A 21,358-nucleotide genomic window follows, 5' to 3' on the forward strand; every position below is an offset into this window, starting at 1 on the left:
CCCAGTCGGACAGTTGATTGAGGGAGCAAGGCGAGATGAAAGGACGTTCTGTGCTGCGGTTGCTGTCCTCTTGTTAGACGGCACTTGGAGTTTCGTGTATAGTTCTGGTTGCCCCGCTTTGGGAAGGGTGTGGTAGCAGTGAAGAGGGTGCAGAGCAGATCCGCTGGAATGTTGTCTGGGACGGAGGGGCTGTCGTTATAAGGAGAGATTGGATAGGCTGGGCTTATTGTCACTGGAGAGAAGGAGGTTGAGCAGTATCCTGAGAGGAGATGTATGTGAAGGTAAGAGGATGGTCCAGGATAGGGGAGTCACAGGCATGGATTTAGAGGGGAGGGGGGAGATTTAGAAGGGGTCTGAGGGACAGTTTTTCCCGTGGAGAATGGTTATGAAAGGTGGGTCTGGTGACAACATCTAAAAGTATTTTTGGACAGGTACATGGATAGGAAAGGTTTAGCCGGATGACGAGTTCAGATTGAAGGTTTGGCTGGCATGGACACATTTGTTCAAAAGTCCTGTTTCTGTGCAGTTTGACGATGGCTCTATTAAAATTATGGAGAGAGTGGAGTCTTCTTCCCAGGGCAGGGGAGTCTATAACTAGAGGGCACAGGTTTAAAGTGAGAGGTGAGACATTTTGTGGAGATCTGAGAGGCAAGTTTTTCCAGACCGAGGGCGATGGATAGATTTTGGAACATCTGCCTGAAAAGGCGATGAAGGCAGACGCAATGATTACATTTAAAAGGTGTTTCGGCAGGTACTTCAATAGGAAAGTTATACAGGGTTATGGGCCTCAATGGACATCATGATTGTCATGGAGACAGTGGGCTGAAGGACCTGTTTCTCTGTTGTACGTTTCTTTGATACCAAAAGGTCGGGGTTTTCCCCAGCTCTGATTAATTTTCTGGGTTTCCAGCATATCTCATTGACTGGGTGGGCCCTGCAGACCGCCTGGGTAGGGGTGAAGGGGGTTCAGGTATGGAGTGCTGTTCCTGGAAGCTTCTCTTGATGCCCACAGATACTGGGTCTTCAGGTCCTGGGGCCGAGTGGGGACCACAATCGGTGGCAACAAGCTGGAGAAGATGTCCTCCAAGGAGCATGCGATCGATCACTTCCTGGGTCTATACGAGGAGAAGACGGGCAATGCCTGGCATTCCAAGAATTTCACCAAATATCCCAACAAGTTCTACCCCTTAGAAATCGACTATGGCCAGGTGGGTGGATGGCATCCCTCTAAGCTACCCCACACCAACCCGGCTTTGATCACTGTGTTTACTGCTGTGCGCACAGGTATGTGTAGCAGAGGCGTATTGAAAACTTCCTTCAGCCATGCCACAGGCACGTGGCGTCCTATTAGCAGCATTCACAAGAAAAACATTAATTAAAAGTAGATTATGTACTTTATTTACAAGGAAGAACACTACTGCGACAAAAGAAGTCCACCTTGGTCCAAAGTGGTCAGAGTGTTGCTCAAGTGTCGGGATCAGGGTGTTGTTGCTTGGTTCAAGAACCGAATGGCTGAAGGGAAGTAGTTGTTCCTAAAGCTGGTGGTGTGGGACTTCGGGCTTCTGTGCCTCCTGCCCGATGGTACGTGTGAGAAGCTGGCTTGACCCAGATAGTGGAGATCCTCCTTGATGCAGTACTTTATGTAAATGCGACCAATATGAAAGGGGAGGTGTGTGCCCATAGTGTACTGGGCAGAGTCCACTGCTCACGGCAATTCTATTGCAGCGGATTCTGTTGCATTAGAATTGCCGTACCTGACCATGATGGGTTTCTAGCAATGGTACATCTGTTTAACCCTCCGAGTGCCATCTCAAAGCTTGGTGGATAAACCACACTGCTGTGTTGTGGGTTATCACTGTCTCATGGTGTAGTGAAAAGCTTTTGTTTGCAAGCCATCCAGGCAGATTGTTCCATACATACATCGAGGTTATAAAAAGGCAGAAGAATGCAGAGTAGTCACACTTACAGAGAAGGTGCAGTGCAATAAGGTACAAGGCAATGAATGGGTAGATTGCAAAGTCACGACTTCATCTTCAGTTTACAAGAGATCTATTGAAGAGTCTGGTAATAAAGGGATAGCGGCTAGCCTTGAGCCTGGTGATACCTGTTCACAAGCTTTTGTATTCTTCTGCACGACGGGAGAATGTTTGAGGTGGGGGGGGCTCATTAGTTCTGTCTACTGCTTTGCTGAGGCTGCTGGTGTTTCTGGAAGTCTAGCTGCGTATTAATGACTTGGCAGTTAATTCAGGCTTTGCACCCTCTTGTATTCCACATCTTCACTAATCTCACCTAGCAGCTGCTCCACAGCCTTCTATTGCGTTGTCATTCAACTGATCGCCCAGTTGCTTCTTAAATGTTGTGAGAGTCTCTGCCCACCCCTCCCCCAAATCAGGCGGTGCATTCTAGATTACCCACCCCCACCCTGTGAGGCAGTTCATTCCAGATTTTCCCCCATTCACTTCCTTGGATCCCCTTTAAACTTGCCCCTGATCTGAAATCCGTGCCCTTTGATTTTAGATGCCTTTGCTCAGGGGCGCTATATGCCCAATCCATGCTGCTTGTAATTTTGTACATTTCTGTCAGGTGCTCCTCTGAGCCAATGAAAACAACCCAGCCTACCCAGACTCTCCTGATAATTAAAGTGCTCCATCTTCTCTGCACCCTCTCAAATGAAATCACAGCCTCCCTATAGTCTGGTGACCAGAATCCCAGCTGTAGCCTAACCATAACCTCCCTGCTCTTACATTCTATGCTCCAGTTAGTGAAAGTCTAACTGGACTTTCCCATTTTCTCTTTAGACTCTTTCCCATTTCCAAAATCGGCGTGCCATTGTCAGGGATCTGTGGATTTGTCTAGCAAGATCCCTCTGTTCCTCAGTGCTTCCTGGGGCCCAACTATTCATTAATAGATTTTTAGAGAAATTGGTAAGGTAAATTTAGAGATGATGGCAGCAGACACCGTCGTGGTGTTCACACGGGTATGGGCATCAAGGGATTTGGATCAAGAGTCTTACATCGTGGAATCAGGCTCTTCAACCCAACTTGTCTGTGCTGACTCTGACCAGAAAGCTAATCCCATCCTCCCATACTTGGCCCCTAGCCTGCTGAACCTCTCCTACCCACGTACTTGTGGAGATGGCTTTTAAATGTTAATTAACCTTGACCACTATTTCTGGCAGCTCATTCCAAATACGTACCACCCTTTGCTTGAAGAAGCTGCCCCTGGTGTCCCTTTTAAATCTCTTCCTTCTTGATCTTGTGTATCCTCTTGTATTTAGCACCCCAACCTTGGGAAAGCCTATTTGCTTTCACCCTGTCTATGGCCCTTGCGATCCTATATACCTCTAACAGGTCACCCCTTGATATACTGCGTCCGGTGCTCTCAATGTGGTCTTCTATATATTGGCGAGACCCGACGCAGACTGGGAGATCGTTTTGCTGAACACCTACGCTCTGTCCACCAGAGAAAGCAGGGTCTCCCAGTGGCTACACACTTTAATTCCACATCCCATTCCCATTCTGATATGCCTATCCACGGCCGCCTCTACTGTAAAGATGAAGCCACACTCAGGTTGGAGGAACAACACCTTATATTCTGTCTGGGTAGCCTCCAACCTGATGGCATGAACATCGACTTCTCTAACTTCCGCTAATGCCCCACCTCCCCCTCGTACCCCATCTGTTATTTATTTATATACACACACTCTCTCTCTCTCTCTCTCTCCTTTTTCTCCCTCTGCCCCTCTCTCTATACCCCTTGTCCATTCTCTGAGTTTCCCCCCCCTCCCCCTTTTCTTTCTCCCTGGGCCTCCTGTCCCATGATCCTCTCATATCCCTTTTGCCAATCACCTGTCCAGCTCTTGGCTCCATCCCTCCCCCTCCTGTCTTCTCCTATCATTTTGGATCTTCCCCTCCCACTTTCAAATCTCTTACTAGCTCTTCCTTCAGTTAGTTCTGACGAAGGGTCTCGGCCCGAAACGTCGACTGTGCCTCTTCCTAGAGATACTGCCTGGCCTGCTGCGTTCACCAGCAACTTTGATGTGTGTTGCTTGAATTTCCAGCATCTGCAGAATTCCTCGTGTTTACCCCTTGATCCCTTGCACTCCAGGGAATGAAGTCCTAGTCTGTGCAACCTCTTTTGATCGTGTGTAGAAGAGAATTAGTTTAATTTGGTGTCATGTTTGGCTCAGATATTGTGGACTGGAAGGACCTGTTTCTGTGTTTGATGTTTCCCTTGGGGTATCTGGAGTTGGGGTCGAAAGTGCCAATGGGTTGGCCATTGGGAACTGCAGTGAGGTTTCTTCACCCAGAGGTGGGGGCTTGGTCACTGAGTATATTCAACAGAAGGGTTGGCAGATGTGAGATTCATGCAGTTTAATCTGGACAAATATGAGGTGTTGCATTATTTGAGAGATCAAACATAAGAGGCAAATATGCGATAAATGGCAGCACACTTGGGCACTTTGCTGTAGAGAGGGACCTGTGGGTGCAAGTCCGTAACTCCCTCAGAGTAGGTTGGGCCTTAAAGAAGGTGTATGGTGTAGTTTCCTTCATTGGTTGAGTCACTGAGTATGAAATCTGGGATGTTGGATTGCATCTATATAAGAGTTCAGGCAACATTTGGTGTTTAGTTTGCATTTGTGGCAGGATGTGAGGGTGCAGAAAAGCCTCACCAGGGCTCTCTCTGGATTGGAGTTTATTAGCTGTAAGAAAAGGTTGAACACTGGATGGTTTACACTGAAGCACTGGGCCACCGGGTGAAAGTGTATAGAGTTAAGATAGGGTAGATAGACTCTTTCTCAGGGTAGAAGTGTCAAAGGCTAAAGGGTATAGATTTAAAATGAGGGGAAAGTTTAAAGAAGTGTGGGGTAAGTGTTTCCAGGGATTGGGTGCTTGCAATATGTTGCCAGGGGAAGTAGTGGATACAACTGTTAAGAAGCATTTGGATGGATATTTGAACAGGCAGGGAATGGAGGGACGTATAGACCAAGTTCAGGCCGATTAGATTGGTTATATTGGTGTCAGGGTGGCACGGATATGATGGAGCTGCTTCTTTGTGCACTGTTCAGTGGAATTAATCCACTTTGGAAGGAAAAATGGAGGATCAGATTATTATTTAAATAGTGAAAAATGGCAGCTTGCTGCTGTGCAGAAGGATTTGGGAGTGCCTGTGCATGAATCGCAGAAGGTTGGTTTTCAGGTGCAGCAGGCTATCAAATGGAGTGTTGGCTTTCATTGCTAGAGGGATTGAATTTAAGAACAGTGAGGTTATGCTGCAACTGTATAAGGTACTGGTGAGGCCGCACTTGGAGTACTGTGTGCAGTTCTGGTCTCCTTACTTGAGAAAGGATATACTGGCTTTGGAGGCAGTGCGGAGGAGGCTCACCAGGTTGATTCCAGAGATGAGGGGGTTAGACTATGAGGAGAGATTGAGTTGCCTGGGACTGTACTCCCTGGAATTCAGAAGGATCAGAGGATATCTTATAGAAACAAAATTATGAAGTTGTTTCCACTGGTGGGTGAGACTAGAACTAGGGGATGTAGCCTCAAGATTCAGGGGAGTAAATTTAGGACAGAGATGAGGAGGAACTGCTTTTCCCAGAGTGGTGAACCTGTCAAATTCTCTGCCCAATGAAGCAGTGGAGGCTACCTCAGTAAATACATTTAAGACGAGGTTGGATAGATTTTTGCATTGTAGGGGAATTAAGAGTTATACGGGAAAAGGCAGATAGGTGGAGACGAGTCCATGGTCAGATCAGCCATGATATTATTGAATGGTGGAGTAGGCTTGATGGGCCTAATCCTGTTCCTATTTCTTGGGTTTTGTGTGTTGCTGAGGTAAAAGGTCGATGGCAGTGCAGACTCAAGAACCTTGCTGTATCCCTCTCTCCCAAAGGACGAGGAAGCTGTGAAGAAGCTGACTGCCAGCTCTGGTACAAAATCAAAGCTGGATAAGGCCGTACAGGAACTCATCAGGACCATCTTTGATGTGGAGAGTATGAAGAAGGCCCTGGTGGAGTTTGAGGTATGGACGAGGTGGGGAGGGGAGAGGAGGGGCAAGCCCATATTTCAAGTTATTTGACAAGCAGTTTGAAATCGGTTCTGATGCGGGCTTTCAACCTGAAACATCGACAATTCCTTTCCCTCTACAGATGCTGCTTGACTCGCTGAGTTCTTTCAGCAGATGGTTTCTTTTTTTTCTTGAAAGGAAGTATTTTGCACAGGTGATCAGATTTCCGCTGATAAACGATGGTAATTGTGAGCCATTGTTTAAAAGGAAATTTGAGATTTTACAATGTTCACAACCGGAAATGCTGACTGCCCATTTCCCCTCCATAGCTGCTGCTAGAACCTCCAGCAGTTCAGCCCCTCTACATGATCTAGCCCTTTAAAGGAGCGATCTGATTGGCTCTGCAGCAGAACCTTGACTGGTTCTTTCCCATTTGATGGGTTGGAAGACGGACTGAGATAAAATATTTTGTTTAAAAAAACTTCCCTAGTATTCCTTTTGCTGAGGTTTTTTGGGCACACTTAATAACTTGTAATTCCAGGAATACTGTGCCATATGTAAGCAGATTGCAGGCACGATGTGTATATACAGGAACAGGCCAGCAGGTGGCGCAGTAGCTCCCTCTCAGACAGTATGTGGATCACTGTCACTACATAAGATTTTGCGGTCCAGTTGTTGGGCCTTCCCAGGTCAGTTGGAGACTAATTGCTCCACGCAGATCTACCGGCATTTATTGCCCATCCCTAGTTTCCCTGAAATTGGGTGGTTCCTGGGCAATTTCAGGGCCCATTTAAATGTCGACAGGTGGGGTGGATTTGGTAAGGACAGTGGATCTTGCTCCCAGAGGAAATTTAATGAACCAGGTGGATGCTTACAATAACCCAGTTACTTTTTCCAAGCATGGTCACTAAATCTGGTTGATATCCAGTGGATTCTAGTTAATTGGACATATCAGAGCCTGTACATTTGAATCTGCTGCTTCAATTAGCTGAAGTTTTGTTAAAAAGGTATAAAAAGGACAAACTACCATTTAACTGAGTAACAAATTATTTAAGTAAAATACAGAATAAATTTGAACACTATCGATAGTACCAGAGTACTATAAAGCTCTTAGTTCTTAATAGTTATTCATGGAGGAATACGCTGTACACTGCCGTGTTCTTTTGATTGACTAAATGAACAAAACCAGGGTCTACTCGCACAGATAATGGGCTGCCTTCATACAATGCTTTGGACGACTGCATCCTCCAAATCTTAATTTTCACTGTAACATTTCAAGATGATTGACCATATTGTCAAATTTTTCGTAGGTCCTAACTTGTTGAAGTAGTGAAATAGTTTCATTTTCATTCCCAGCTGTTTCTGGCATCTCCAAGCCTGAATGCTTGAAACTGCAGTGATGAAAGCAGTTCCGTATTGTCTTACTGATTATGTCTCGCCAACTATCAGAGACAAAAATCACTGGTCTTTGAACCCAGACTCTCACAACTGATACTATTTAAAAACTGTTCACTTTAAGCACAGTGGTAGTGTCTAATGGCCACATAAATGCACATGACTGACGCTAGAGTCTCCTGTCCCAATTGTGTGGCATTGTGTCCCAAATAAACGAAGGGAGTCCCAGCTGTTTTCTCGATTAATTTTTATTCTTTGAGTTGTTCCAAATAAGTGACTGCTTTGATTAACCGTTGGCCCAAAGTTCAAAAGCTCAAAGTAAAATTTATTATCAGAGTACATTCATGTCACCACATACAACCCTGAGATTCTTTTTCTGTGGGCATACTTAGCGTTTTAAAGTTTAAAGTTCCTGACATTCCCCACCTCTGATTACTGACTCATGGACCTCTGGCATCCCTCTCCTGAAGTCTACAGTCAGTTCCTTGGTCTTATTGACACTGAGTGAGAGGTTGTTGTTATTACACCACTCAGCCAAGTTTTCAGTCTCCCGCCTGTATGCTGATTCATCATCCCCTTTGATACAGCCCACAACAGTGGTGTCGTCAGCAAACTTGCATATGGTGTTGGAGTTGTACTTTGCCACACAGTCAAAGGTGTAAAGTGAGTAGAGCGGGGGGCTCAGTACACGTCCCTGCAGGGCTCCTGTGCTGGTGGAGATTGTGGAGGAGATGTTTTTGCCAATCCGAACTGACTGGGGTCTACAAGTGAGGAAATCCGGGATCCAATTGCAGAAGGGTATATTGAGGCCCAGGTCTTGGAGTTTACCGATTAGTTTCGAGGGGGATGATGGTGTTAAATGTCGAGCTGTAATTGATAAAAAGAGCATCCTGATGTTTGCCTCTTTGCCAATTAACCAGAATCCACTGTATTTCCAAATTCCAGGTAATCAGCTGAATTTGCTGTGATGCGGTTTGACCTTTGTTTGGATGTGGAGCACAGGTGCATGACACTATCAGTGTCCTGTTTCGTGTTGGATGGATGGAGTCACTCCAGACTGACTTGTCTATTTATGTAGTGGCCTTTAGCCATTCTGTGTGAGCAGTAGTGGGGATATTGATCGTGGAATGAGGGAATGTTAGTGACTTCATGAAGCTAGCCATGATCCAGTTCCATCCCTAATTCTTTTCTCCCGAGCAGATCGATCTTCAGAAGATGCCCCTGGGTAAACTGAGCAAGAGGCAGATCCAGAGTGCCTACTCCATCCTAAACGAGGTTCAGCAGGTAATGTTACAGATCTCCCTCTCTGCCCTCGTGTGTCACTGGGACAGCAGTGGAAAGCTGAGGGCTTGGTCCCAGACCAGCAAAAGGGAATTCCAAATGCAACCTCTCTGCTGCACCATCCTGGTCATTGTCTGCAGAGCCACTTCTACTGTTCAGAGTGGCTCTTCACTCCCCAATCTGTGGCCCTTTATACTCACTGTTCAGTGCTCCTTGCTTGGACTGTGAGTCTCATTCTCCCGGCCAGTCAGTCCATTGAGGGCTTGCCAGACTTGCTCTGTTCCCTCATTTATTTCTCCCCGTAGCCTATCCTCTCCTATGTTCCCTTCAACTTCCCCTGATTGCATTTGTGATGCACAAGTACATCTATGTACATGTACAATGAAAATCTTGCAGCAGCAAAACAGATGAATTATATTCACAAGGAAAATGTAAATACTGTTTAATTTTTTCACGATTTTTACAAGAAGGAGCACAATTAAAACAAAATTTAAGTCAGTGGTAGTGCAAGGAGGTCATATTTTGCTATTCTGGATTAGTGAGTAGGATTATGCCAGTTGATTCAAGAACCAAATAGTTGAGGTGAAGTGGACTGTTCTTTAAACTGGTGATGAGGCTCTCCTGCCAAAAGGTAACTTTGAGAAGATACCTTGGTGCAGATGGTGGGCCTGCTACAACTAGGAAATTTACAGCAGACATTTAACCTGCCAATCAGCAGGTCTTTGTGATGTGGAGAAAATCAGTGCACCCATGGAGAATGTGCAAATTCCATGCAGACAGCTGCGGAGATCAGGGTCGAACCTGGGTCTCTGGCACTGAGGCGGTGGTTCTGTTTGCTGCTTCACTGTGCCATCCGGTGATTGGTGCCCATCAGTGGGCATGGCCCTTGGTATCTCGCGGGGAGGTATTCAACCACTGGCCATGTGACCATGTGAGAAGCCAGGGCTTCCCAACACTATCGAGGGTATGCCGTCACCTCAGCAGATTGGTGGGGAAGTATTGCCAAGCATGGGGTTAAATTGAAAGCAAGTTCAGTTCTGAATGGGTGTGGTAAAGGAGGTGGTGGTGAATTTGTGTTGATGGAAGAGGCTGACAGACTTTTCTGTTGTGTTGAGGTGGTTGTCAGTGCTGGGTCGGAGTCTCAGATACTGGACTTGTCCAATCGCTTCTACACACTCATACCACATGACTTTGGGATGAAGAAACCTCCGCTCTTGAACAATGAAGAATATATTCAGGTAACCATGGTGACAGGAAAGTTGTGTGTGCGACAGTAACAGGCTTTTTGGCCCAACTTAATCGTGCTGACACGGTCTAAACTAATTCTATTTCCCCCAGGTTGGCCCATATAGCTCTAAACCTTTCCTATCCATGTTCCTGTCCAAGTGTCTTTGAAATGCTGTTATTCTGCCTGTTTCTACCTCCATATACTCACAACCCTCCAGGTGAAAAAATTGTTCCTTAGGCTCCAATTAAGTCTCCCCCACGCCGTCATAAACCGATGCCCTCTATTGTATGATTTCCCAACACTGGAGGAAAAAGACTAATTAATTATGCTGACATGATTTTTTAACACCTCCATAAGATTATCAGTGTGTATAAAATCAGGAGGGCGTAATTGGGTCACTCCCAGGAAGAAAGTTCCAGTCTGTCCAATCTCTCCCTGTAACCCAGCCTCTCGAGTCCTGGCAACATCCTGGTAAAGCTTTTCTGCACCCTATCTTGCTTGATGGCATTTTTCTCTGGTACAAGTATGGTCAAACAGCCAGCGTGCCCAGGGCAGTGAGGTGAGGAACGCCATGGGCACTGAGCAGTCCCAGCATTGGAATCCACTTCCTGCAGAGTTGCCCAAGGTGGAGGCGAAAGAATTGTCAGTGATCTGAGGGGCAACGCAAAGGATTGTGGGTATATGGGTTAAGCTGCCAGACGAAGTGGATGGACAGGAGGCATATTGGCCAAAAGGGCTAACTTAGTGAGCACCATAGTAACCATGGACAAGTTGGTCAGAAGGGCCTGCTTTCGTGCTGTTACTCTATAATTAAGCTGGGAAATACTGTCCAAGTGTCAGCCAGAACTGCATTGGCAATGGTGCGGGGTTGAGGAGTTTGTTCTGCCTGTGTTCCTCGGTTTCCCTTTCCCTCCTTGCTCGTTAGCTTTCTTACTCCTCTATACCACACTCTACTCTCATCACTCCCCACTCTGACTGCCTGCTTGCACTCCTCTCTGTTTCCACCCCCCCCACCCACTAACCCTGAGAACATCGCTGCTACTCTGAGCCCCGCCCTCTGCTCTATCCCCTCTGCAGACCAAGGTCCAGATGCTGGACAGCCTGTTGGACATCGAGGTTGCGTACAGTCTCCTCAAGGATGGCATGGAAGATGATGCCAAGGATCCCGTTGACATCAATTATGAGAAGCTGCATACAGACATTAAGGTAATATGTGGAGCTATTCTTTATTTAAACCTACTCCATGCAGCAGTCTGTGGCTAAACTTTACAATATCTTTAAACCTCTGCCGTGACCCCTTGCCTGTTGAACCGCAGATCACGGCAGTTGTTTCCACTTGCGGGAAGGTCTAAAACCGCCATTTATGTGTACATCCCAACCTTGTTTGAGTTCCCAAAATTCATTATTTCATCCCGAGTCAGTAGTAAGGAAGGCAAATGTAGTGATAGCATTCATTTCGAGAGGACTAGCCCATGAAAGGCTTTATAGAGCAAAGGGTTGGTCGGACCACATTTGGAACACTGTGAGCAGTGGGTTGTGAGGTGGGTTGTGAAGATATGTTGGCTTTGGAGTGTGTTCAAAGCTCAAAGTAAATTTGTTATCAAAGTACGTATATATTGCTATATATAACCCTGAGATTCATTTTCTTGCAGACATACTCAATAAATCCGTAAGAGAATAATAGCCATAATAGATCAATGAAAGACCGCATGAACTGGGTGTTCAATTAGTGTGCAAAAGACAACAAACCGTGCAAATACAAAAAGAGATCAATCAACCAATAAATAAATAAATAAGCAAGCAAGCAGTAACCATTGGGAACATGAGATGAAGTGCTCTCAAAAGTGAGTCCGTTGTTGTGGGAACATTTCAGTGATGGAACAAGTGAAGAGCCTGATGGTTGAGGGGTAATAAATGTTCATGCACCTGGTGGTGTGAACCCTGGGGCTCCTGTACCACCTTCCTGATGGCAGCAGTGAGAAGAGAACATGGCCTGGGTGGTGGGATCCCTAATGATGGATGCTGTTTTACTGCAACAATGTTCCATGTAGGTCCTCTCAGTGATGGGGAGGGCTTTACCCGTGATGGACTGGACTATATCCACTACTTTCTGTAGGATTTTCTGTTCAAGGGCATTGATGTTTCCATATCAGGCCATGATAGAACCAGTCAGTATGCAAGAGAGGTTCACAAGAAAAATCCCAGGAATGAAAGGCTTAATGTTGCTGTCTCTGGACCAGAACTTGATGGAGTTCAGAGAATGGTCGGTGGGGGGTGTGGGAAGCTCACTGAAACCTAATAGATACTGAAAGACCTGGATAGAGTGAACTGGGAGGATATGTTTCCATTAGTAGAAGAATCTAGGATCCAAGTGCATAGCCTCAGATTACAGGGGTATCCCTTTAAAGCTGAGATGGAAGAATCTCTTCAGCTAGAGGGTGGCGGCTAGAGTTTGTTGCCATGGAGATCCAGTCACTGGTTGTATTCAAGGCAGAGATGGATAGGTTTTTCACCGGTAATGGGGTTAACGGTTACGAGAAGAGTCAGCTGTGATTGAATGACAGAGCAGACTCAATGGGCCGAATGGCCTAATTCTGCTCCTATATCATTTGGTCTTGGTGTGAAATGGAGCACTGGATCTAGTTTGTCCTTCTCTTTATTGTCCCTTCCTTGCAATGGAAGGGTTATTGATGAGGAAGGGCTGAGAAGTTGGACCCATATTGGAGTTCAGAACATGCAACAGATTAAATATTGAAGGAACGTTTCCCCCAAGTGAGGGTATTCAGAACTGTGGAGGGCAACAATTTCCAAATAAGGGCTGGTCCACTTCAGGAATACCTTCTGAGTATTGTTAATGTTTGGACACCTACCCTGAGGCTTAGAAGCTTGAGATATTGAGTGCATTGAAGGTCAAGCTGGTTTATTAGAAAATCAAAGGAGACTGGAATTAGGCAGGAATGTGAGAGTTGAGGCCCCACCATTATACTGAATGACAGTGCATGTATGAGGGGCTGAATGGTCTGTTCCTGCGGATAGACCATCCGTTGACCTAGGTAATGTCCGTTGTTGCTTTTCTCCCTCGCTCACCCAGAGTTACAAGAGTTGACATGAATGTCACTGCCTCTTGTTTTTGCTGTTTAACTTCATTTCCTCAACTCTCCCTTTCAGGTTCTGGACAAACAGACAGATGAAGCCAAGATAATTGTGGACTATGTTAAAAACACACATGCTGCCACGCACAACCAGTATGACCTTGAAGTATTAGAGGTGAGTGTGTCAGATACTGTGACTGACTAAACTGAAGCACCTGGAAGCTGAAACTGGTGATAGGAATGTCTTTATTCAACACAGCAGATCTTCTGGAGAGTATTCAGTTCTCCTCCAAACACATTGTATTTATATTTAAAAAGTACAAAACAACAGTCAACAATTAACTATAGTTTTAGTGGCTATAATCATTTACCTTAACATTTTGAGTATAAACAGATAACTTAAAGAGTTATATATTTATAATGGTAGCACATCCCAACTAGCAGAACCTCCTGAGTATTTTCTGATTGCTTCCTAGCTTTGTTTAGTGGCTAGTCTGAAAGCTTCTGAGCACAAAGTGCAGATACCCAAAATGTACCTCTGTTATTGTGGTGTTGAGGGATGTCTCCCTGAGTATACAACTGGCCAGAGCTATTAAGAGACAAAACAGACCTGTCCTAAACCATGCATTAAGTGGCAGTGATATGTCTTTAATAATGTGTTAATACAGAAGATGGTTACTTAATGCCTTCCCAATCTCTTCCTGAAGTTTCCAGTGACACCAATTAACCAGAAAATTTATCTATTGCCTTCCCCTGTGTAGTACAGTTTCAGAATGCCCCACAACCAGTGATTTTAAAGACCTTAAATTGAAGTTAAATTATAGATTTTATTTCCTGAAGACTGGTTCTCATAATATGAAATTACAGACAGTGAATAAAACTGAAGTAATCCCCAACAGTGTTGCTGGGCTGTAGGGATCACCATGGTAACAGGATTAACCTGATGCGGTAGGTATGAGATGGGCTGGATCCCCAGGACTGCTGGCAAGAAGGGAAGAGGCTGAGAACCATCCTTTGGGCAGGGGGGTGTTGGCATGGTCTGTGGGGGGGGGGGCGGTGGTGAGATCTCCATGATCATTGGTATCAGACCAGGGAGTCCAGATTGGGGGGGTGGGGGTGGTCGTCTTCATGCAGTTCTGCAGGGGAGTTGTCATCTCCAGAGCTTTTGGTGTTGGGCTGGTTTGGTTGGATGGAGAAGGGGAGGGGAGGGGAATGGTTTAAAGAGGGCCTGTAAGGGGTTGATGATTTATGGGTGCGTGAGGGGGCTGGTGCTGGGGAAGGATGGAGCCACTGGCTTTTGCCCATCCTGCTGCTACTCTGTGAGCTGTCCCAGAGTCCAGCAGTGAGCTGGGGTTTGGGGTCTAGCCCGGTGGTGTATGGAGAAGGTGTATATGACCAGTGAGTACTCTGGTCAGAATTGTGCTCTCTGACCCCCAGCCCCCACCCAGTGGATGGACAGGACTGACCAGGGAGGGAGTGGTTCAATGGATGTGGGACAATGGCGCCTCTGGGTCCCACAGCTCTGCCCTGATTCTGTTCTTCCGGACGGGACGAGCTTCCCACAACACTGCTGCAGGTCCGTTGCATTCCCTTCACCCTTGTCTTGTTCCCACAGATATTTAAGATCAAGCGTGAGGGGGAGGAGCAGCGTTTCCAGCCTTTCAGTGACCTCCACAACAGGCAGCTTCTCTGGCATGGCTCCCGCACCACCAACTTCGCCGGCATCTTGTCTCAGGGTCTGCGCATCGCCCCACCCGAGGCTCCCGTGGTGAGTGGGCACAGGAACATCAGAAATGGGCGCCCAGTAGTGAGGATAGTAATCCCACGGTTCTTCCACTCAGTATCAGTTCCATGCCTTATTGCGTATCCCTCATTCTTGCAAAGACCAGAACTCAGTAACTGAGTCAGTCGTACATCACGGAACCAGACCTTTCAGCTCTAATAGAGCTGTCGACCTGAACTAGGGATATCTAACGATTGGCCTTGGAGAACAAATTCACTACCCTCTGGCTGAAGAAATTCCTCATTATCTTGGTTTTAATGGAGTGCCCCTTTATCCTGAGGCTCTTGGAGGAATGTTGGCTGACAGCACAGTGGGATCCATCTGCTTTGGGCTGCTGGATGGACAGAAACTGACTTGTCCCTCAGCACCACACTTGGCTTCTTTGAGTTGCTGGAGTGGGCCTTCTGTCTGGGGAGTGCTGCCTACAGGGTCACATCTATCAGTATGGGCCACGGCTGTGTCAACATCACAGCACTTGCCTTTAGGAGGCACTTCAATTTTCCTCGGTGTAGAGGGCGTTTGTCCCCTCTCAGCCTGTCTGGGTATCACAGTCTAATGTTTCAAATCCAGGCCAAGTGTGACTGGGAGTGGCTGGTCTTGTAACCTGAGTATTGGGCCAGTAATACAAGACACTGGTTTGAATCCTACCACTGTTGTGGTAAATTTAAATTAACTCCCACAAACTAATCTGGGACTTAAAACAGAAAACAGTTCTTAGTCACAAAATAACCGATTTGCCTGAAGTAAACTCAAGGGAACAAATCGACCGTCTTTGCCTGATTTGGCCTCTACATGACTGCAGACATTTCCCCCACACCATCCCCAGTACCCCTCGACCAGAGACATTGACTCCCACCTTCTCCTGCAGCCGCTGCCTGACCCACTGAGATTCTCCAGTGCTGTTTGTGGTTCCTGGGGCACTTTGCCTGGTACTGACGGTGCTGGAAACTAACATTGTGTCCTCGTGTTTTGTTTTTCCAACAGACGGGCTACATGTTTGGGAAAGGGGTCTACTTTGCAGACATGGTGTCTAAAAGTGCCAACTACTGCCACACGTCTCAGGCTGAGCCGGTGGGCCTTGTATTGCTGGCTGAGGTAGCCCTGGGGAACATGTGAGTACCACAAAACAGTGGTAGAAATATGCGCAGCTATGAGAGAAATTGATCTGTGGTTTGTATGAATGATCTGCTTTAGTGACGGGACTGTCCACAATACTCCTTCACCTTTTTCTATCATTCAGTGAGTAGTAGATGTCTATCTGCGACTTAACATGTCCAAAGTTTCTCCACGGTTTATGCAAAGAGCTGTTTTCTGCTATTAACAGTGACTGGGTTAACTGTAGCTTTAAGACCATTATCTTTATCAGCTCCTCCCACCAAAGGGGAATACAACCACTCTCTCAGTCTTATATCACTCAGGGCTCTTCTTGCTCTCTGGCAATCTTTCGGACAGCATCTTTTCCTTTAGTATTGTTCAGGACTTTAAAAAGCCTCTACCTTCAAGAAAGGCTCAGCACTGCTGCTGCACAGCTCCGGAGACCCAGGTTCAGTTCTCTCTGTGGAGCTTGCCTGTTCTTCCTGTGATCATGTGGGTCCTCACCCCGGATGTTTGGTTTCCTCCATGGCCCAAAGGCCTCCTTCCTTGTTACCAGCAGTGATGGAGTTTGTTGGAAACAGAATCTAAATCAGTCAGTAAAGTAAATCAAGTAAAAACTTTTGAATCCTTGTACCAACTTGCTATAAGTATTGTGTCTGTGTGAGTGGTCTGTTGATTGGTGGTGTCTTCGATGGTTCAGTTGCCACCTGGTCCTCGGGCTTTCTCTACACTCAGACGGCATTGCCCGGTTCAGCCAGTTCAGATTCGGGGTTTGGAGGAGTGGAGACTTGGGGTCACGAGTTGGGAGGGCTACTGCCATCAGCGTAGGATGGAAGTTCAGGGTCGTGGGCTGAAGGGCTTGGAATTAATCAGAAAGAGAGCATTTGAGGAAAAGAGATGGTTTGGGAATGTGACTGATTTCAGAGTACTGTGGGGCTGGATTGTGTCCCTGCCATGGAGTTCAGTACTTGGCCCCACAATATGTTCTCCTTGGCGCGGGTCAACTCTAGTGAGGTACTTACGGACTTTGTTATGGGGCTTGACTTCTGAGGTGATATTAAGAAATGTTGCTGGTTTGTAGATCACTGCCACTTCTAAAGCAAGTTGGACAATTTTTATTTGTTCCCAGGTATGAATTAAAACGAGCCAATCATATTACGAAGTTACCAAAAGGCAAACACAGTGTGAAAGGTAAGTTCAGCGATGCAGAGTTAATGATAAGCTGGTTCTCTGCAGTCTGGGGTTCTTATCCCCCTCTCCCGACCCCCTGTTGACAACTGTCTTCCCCAGACTCTGATACCTATGACGGACATGCCAGATTGTCTGGTTTTGAGATTCAGATTTAGTGAGATGATCCCATTTGTTCTGCCGGCAATCCTGCAGGCGTGAAGCGTAAGAAAGTCATCCCCACCACTCAATGTCTTGACGATTTATCTGCCCCCAGGCCTCATCTCCTCTTGCTTGGTATGGTAATTTTTCTCTCCAAAGCTGCAGAGTCGCGGACACTGCTCAGCACTTCAGGGAACTTGGCTCCCCTCCGCGGACTCTGTCTACACTGCTCACTGCTTCAATAAAACAGCCCATGTAATCAAAGGCCCCTCCCACTCTGGACATTCTCTCTTCTTCCCCACCCCTCCACCCCAAAATCAGGCAGAAAATACAAAAGAATGAAAGCGCGTACCATCAGACTCAGGGTCAGCTTCTGTCTCACTGAAATAAGACCATTGACCAGACAGACATCTTGGACAATAAGGTGAACTATTGGTCTCACAATCTGTCGTTAAGGCCTTGCACCTTGTTGTCTGCATTAACTGCACTTGCCCTGTAAGTGTAGCACTATGTTGTGTCATTGATTTTCCTTAAAGAGCCCTTGATACACTGATGTGGTGGAATGATCTGCGTGGCATGCAAAATAAAGTTCCTCACTGTACCTTGTTACTCCTCATCAGCCATCATTCCCCAGTCTTTCAAAAATCTATTAACCTCCTCTTTAAATCATTCTAACGATCCAGCTTCCATGGGGTGGAGAATTCCAGAGATTCGTCCCTCCAGCGAAAGTGTTCCTCAGCACCTCCTTGGGTCCCCAGTCTACTGCCCCCTGTCCAGGGTGTAGTGTAAAGAGGTGCTGGCCTGGGCAGAAGGCCCATTTGGCTCTCTGCCTTTCTGTAATCTGCTCTCCTAGGAGCAACCATCAGTCCCTGTCCATTCCCCATTCCTGTCCTGTGCTGCGCTGAGAGGTTGGACAGCATTGATGGGAAAGCCGTGGTCTCCTAATGCTGATTCCCCTGTAGGGAGGTAGGCAGGAGGGGAGGGAAGGCTGATGACGACTGCTTCTTTTCTCTCGCCAGGTGTGGGCAAGACTGCTCCAGACCCTAACGCCACGATCAGTTTGGGCGGAGTGGAGGTGCCGCTGGGCAGAGGAGTGCAGACCTCCATCACTGACTCCAGCTTGCTGTACAACGAGTATCCTTCCCAGGCAGGTCTGGGGTTGGGGGCAGTGCTGATGGTTGGAGGCTGCAGCCACGCTCTGCAGATGCTGAAATCGGAGCAACAAATAAGACGTTGGAGAGGCTTGGGGGTTCAGACAGCATCTGTGGAGGGAAATGGACAGTGGATGTTTTGGGGTGAGGCCCTCCATCTGAGCTGAAAAATAGTAAGATGATAGTCATCTGCAGCCCTTTGTCACTTCCGCCTATCACTCCTCCCCACCTCCTTTGCTATTCCCTCTCTCCCTTTCACCATCTGCCTATCATCTCTCTTATCTCTTGCTCTTCCCTCTCTCTTCCTCCATTCCGTCTGTCAACACCCCCTCCCATCTCTGTTATCCTTCCCACCCTCCCCCACTTCCATCTGCTTATCACCAGGGTAGGTCTATCATTTTGCCTGCTCTTTCCCCACCCCTCCCTATCACCTCTCACCTGTACTCTTTTAGTCCAAATAAATGGTCTCGACCGGAAACACCAACTACCCATTCCTCTCTGGATGCTGCTAGACCCCCAAGGTTTGGTGTATGGCTCCATAGGCATCTTCTTCATTGCTCCTCTGAACCAGGTTGAGAAAGGGATTAAGAGTTGCTGTTTTGTTTCTTGTATTTTGATCCTTTCCATCAGTAGGGGAGTCTGTGATCCGAGGGCACAGCCTCAGAATAAAGGGGCGTTCCTTTTGAACTGAGACGAGGAATTTCTTCAGCCAGGGGATAGTGAATCTGTGGAATTCATTGCCTCAGCTATGGAGGTGAAGACACTGAGTGTGTTTGAAGCAGAGATAGCTAGGTTCTTGGTTGGTTAAGGGCTTGGAGAAAAGGTGGGAGAATCGGCCGTGATTGAGTGGCAGATGCACTCATGGGCCAAATGGCTCAATGCTGCTCCTATATCTGGTGGTCAGACAGGAGTGAGCTGGGGAGGGAATGGGCTGCTGTTGGAGGGAGCATGTCACAGCATGCAGAGTGCAGCAGGAGGATGGAGGGCTCACCACCTTGTCTTTGTAGCTGGGGAGTGTTCTTCAACCCCCATGGTTTGTTTTGAGCTGTGAGCTTCCGGACACTAAGGTGAGCTGCCCGCCCCCCCCCCCCCATTGTCTGCTGTGTTGTTTGGAGCGGGGTGTGTTGAGCTGTTCTCTGCATTTCATTTCTGGGCCCCCACCTTAGCCGCTTGGCAGAGAGCGAACTGCACAGCATAGAAGCAGGACCAACAGTCACCCGTTTACATCAATGCTACACTAATCCTATTTATTCTCTCCACATCCCCTCCCCCACCACCAGGTTCTACCCCTTGTCCACTCACTAGGGGCAATTTACAGTAGCCGGTGAACCCACTGGCCTGCATGCCTTGCGATGTGGGAGGAAGCTGGAGCAATGGTCACGGGAAGACCACCCAAACTCCACACGGGCAATGCCTGAACTGCTGATCAAACCTGGGTTACTTGGGTGGTTTTACTGCTGTGCCAACCTACAGATGGTGGGCTTCCCTAGCCGAGGCCCCCTGTTGGTTCGGAGTTGCTGCATAGCCAGTTCTGTGCTTGGATCCAGATGGGTGGGCTGCTTCTGAAAAGGTAATAATGTCGAGATGTTGTCGATCACCTGCCTTAACTCACTCTCCTTCAGGTACATTGTGTATGACGTGGCCCAGGTGCACCTCAAGTACCTGCTTCGACTGAACTTCAAGTACAAGAGCTCCCTGTGGTGAAGTCTTGCCCAGATGGGGTAGTGGAGGGGGAATGAGAGGGCGACAGAGACACCAGGTCAGAGGTTGTGCTTCCACCCTGCCACTCGGCTAGGAAAGTGTGGTGAGGAATCTGTCCCCTCCACCAAAGCTGACAAAAGCCATAAATAAGCATTGTTAGATTTTTAAATACAAATAAATGATGCAAGTTATTTGGGTTGGGAGGTGTTAGAATGTGAAAATGGCTTTAATTTTATTCGGCCAGTGAAGTGGTTTAACTAACTTAAAACATTTGGTTTAACTTGTGAGAACCTGGATTGGGGGTGAAATGGAACAGAAGGTTGGGGCATGTCCTCCTTTCTGTGAAGTCTGGCCCATCAGGAGTTGCTGAGTTTCTTTTGTATTTGAGCCCATCTTGCTTTGTCTTCCATTGGAAAGCGATTCTCTCCCTCTTCGCTCCTTCCCTCTTACTTTTTTTTTCCCTTCAATTTCCTGTTTTTTTTCCCCCATTTTATATTATGTGAAGAATAAAGGATGGCTTAAAGTAGAGCTTTGGTGCCTGTGTTCATTATAGTCTGACCTGCAGGACGTATCTCAGGATGCAACTATTCACAACACAGACAAAGAAATATAATGTGCTCACATTCTTCCACCTGACCTACACATTCTTACCTGAGCTACTCATTCCCCCCGCCCCCCCACCTGGTCTCCGACTTCTTCTGTACAGAGGTAGTGGGTATATGGATCAAGCTGGCCGTGCTGTGATGGAACTGGCTGAATCTAGAACTGCAGCCTCTTGCGATCCTGGACATTGCAGCCTACATGCCAGGCGGTGATGCAACCAGTCAGAATTCTCTTCGTCTGAATCCAGAAGTTCTCCTCAAACTAATGAGGTAGATCTGGTTTGTGACTGCTTCAATGTTTTGGGCCCAGGATAGATGCCGGGAGCTTGAAGATGCTCACCCTGTCCCCTCAATTTGGACTGTTGTGTTCTCATGACTTTCCCTTCCTGAAGTCCACAGTCAGTTCCTTGATCTTGCTGCTATTGAGTGTGACACCACTCAATTAACCGATGTGTCTCATTCCTAAATGCTTCCTCGTTGTCTTCTGAGATTCTCTCCCTGCTGCTGTTGCACTTGCAGAACATTTCCAGCAATTCCATATTTCAAGATTCAAGATTGTTAAATGTCATTTCCTGTACACAAGTGTAAAGGGGAATTAAATAATTGTTACTCCGGACCCAATGTAGCACAAAAAAACCATACAGCTTCATGCCAACTCACAGTATTTCCTCATAACCTATTCTCCCAACATT

General features: G+C 47.0%; 1 protein-coding gene across 1 annotated transcript in view; it reads left to right on the forward strand.

The window, feature by feature from the left end:
* parp1 (poly (ADP-ribose) polymerase 1) overlaps positions 1 to 20,592 on the forward strand; it is a 63,974-nt gene extending 43,382 nt beyond the window's left edge. The window contains exons 13-23 of the mRNA XM_063040598.1: positions 1,013 to 1,208; positions 5,896 to 6,024; positions 8,605 to 8,688; positions 9,801 to 9,923; positions 10,991 to 11,119; positions 13,082 to 13,180; positions 14,621 to 14,773; positions 15,773 to 15,900; positions 17,013 to 17,074; positions 18,232 to 18,346; positions 19,986 to 20,592. Of these exons, the coding sequence (XP_062896668.1) occupies positions 1,013 to 1,208; positions 5,896 to 6,024; positions 8,605 to 8,688; positions 9,801 to 9,923; positions 10,991 to 11,119; positions 13,082 to 13,180; positions 14,621 to 14,773; positions 15,773 to 15,900; positions 17,013 to 17,074; positions 18,232 to 18,346; positions 19,986 to 20,067 (1,300 nt within the window). The 3' untranslated portion in view covers positions 20,068 to 20,592. The remainder of the gene's footprint in view (positions 1 to 1,012; positions 1,209 to 5,895; positions 6,025 to 8,604; positions 8,689 to 9,800; positions 9,924 to 10,990; positions 11,120 to 13,081; positions 13,181 to 14,620; positions 14,774 to 15,772; positions 15,901 to 17,012; positions 17,075 to 18,231; positions 18,347 to 19,985) is intronic.
* The last annotated feature ends 766 nt before the right edge of the window (positions 20,593 to 21,358 follow it).

The sequence above is a fragment of the Mobula hypostoma genome, chromosome 2 (genome assembly GCF_963921235.1).
Source record: "Mobula hypostoma chromosome 2, sMobHyp1.1, whole genome shotgun sequence".
Taxonomy (NCBI): Eukaryota; Metazoa; Chordata; class Chondrichthyes; order Myliobatiformes; family Myliobatidae; genus Mobula; species Mobula hypostoma.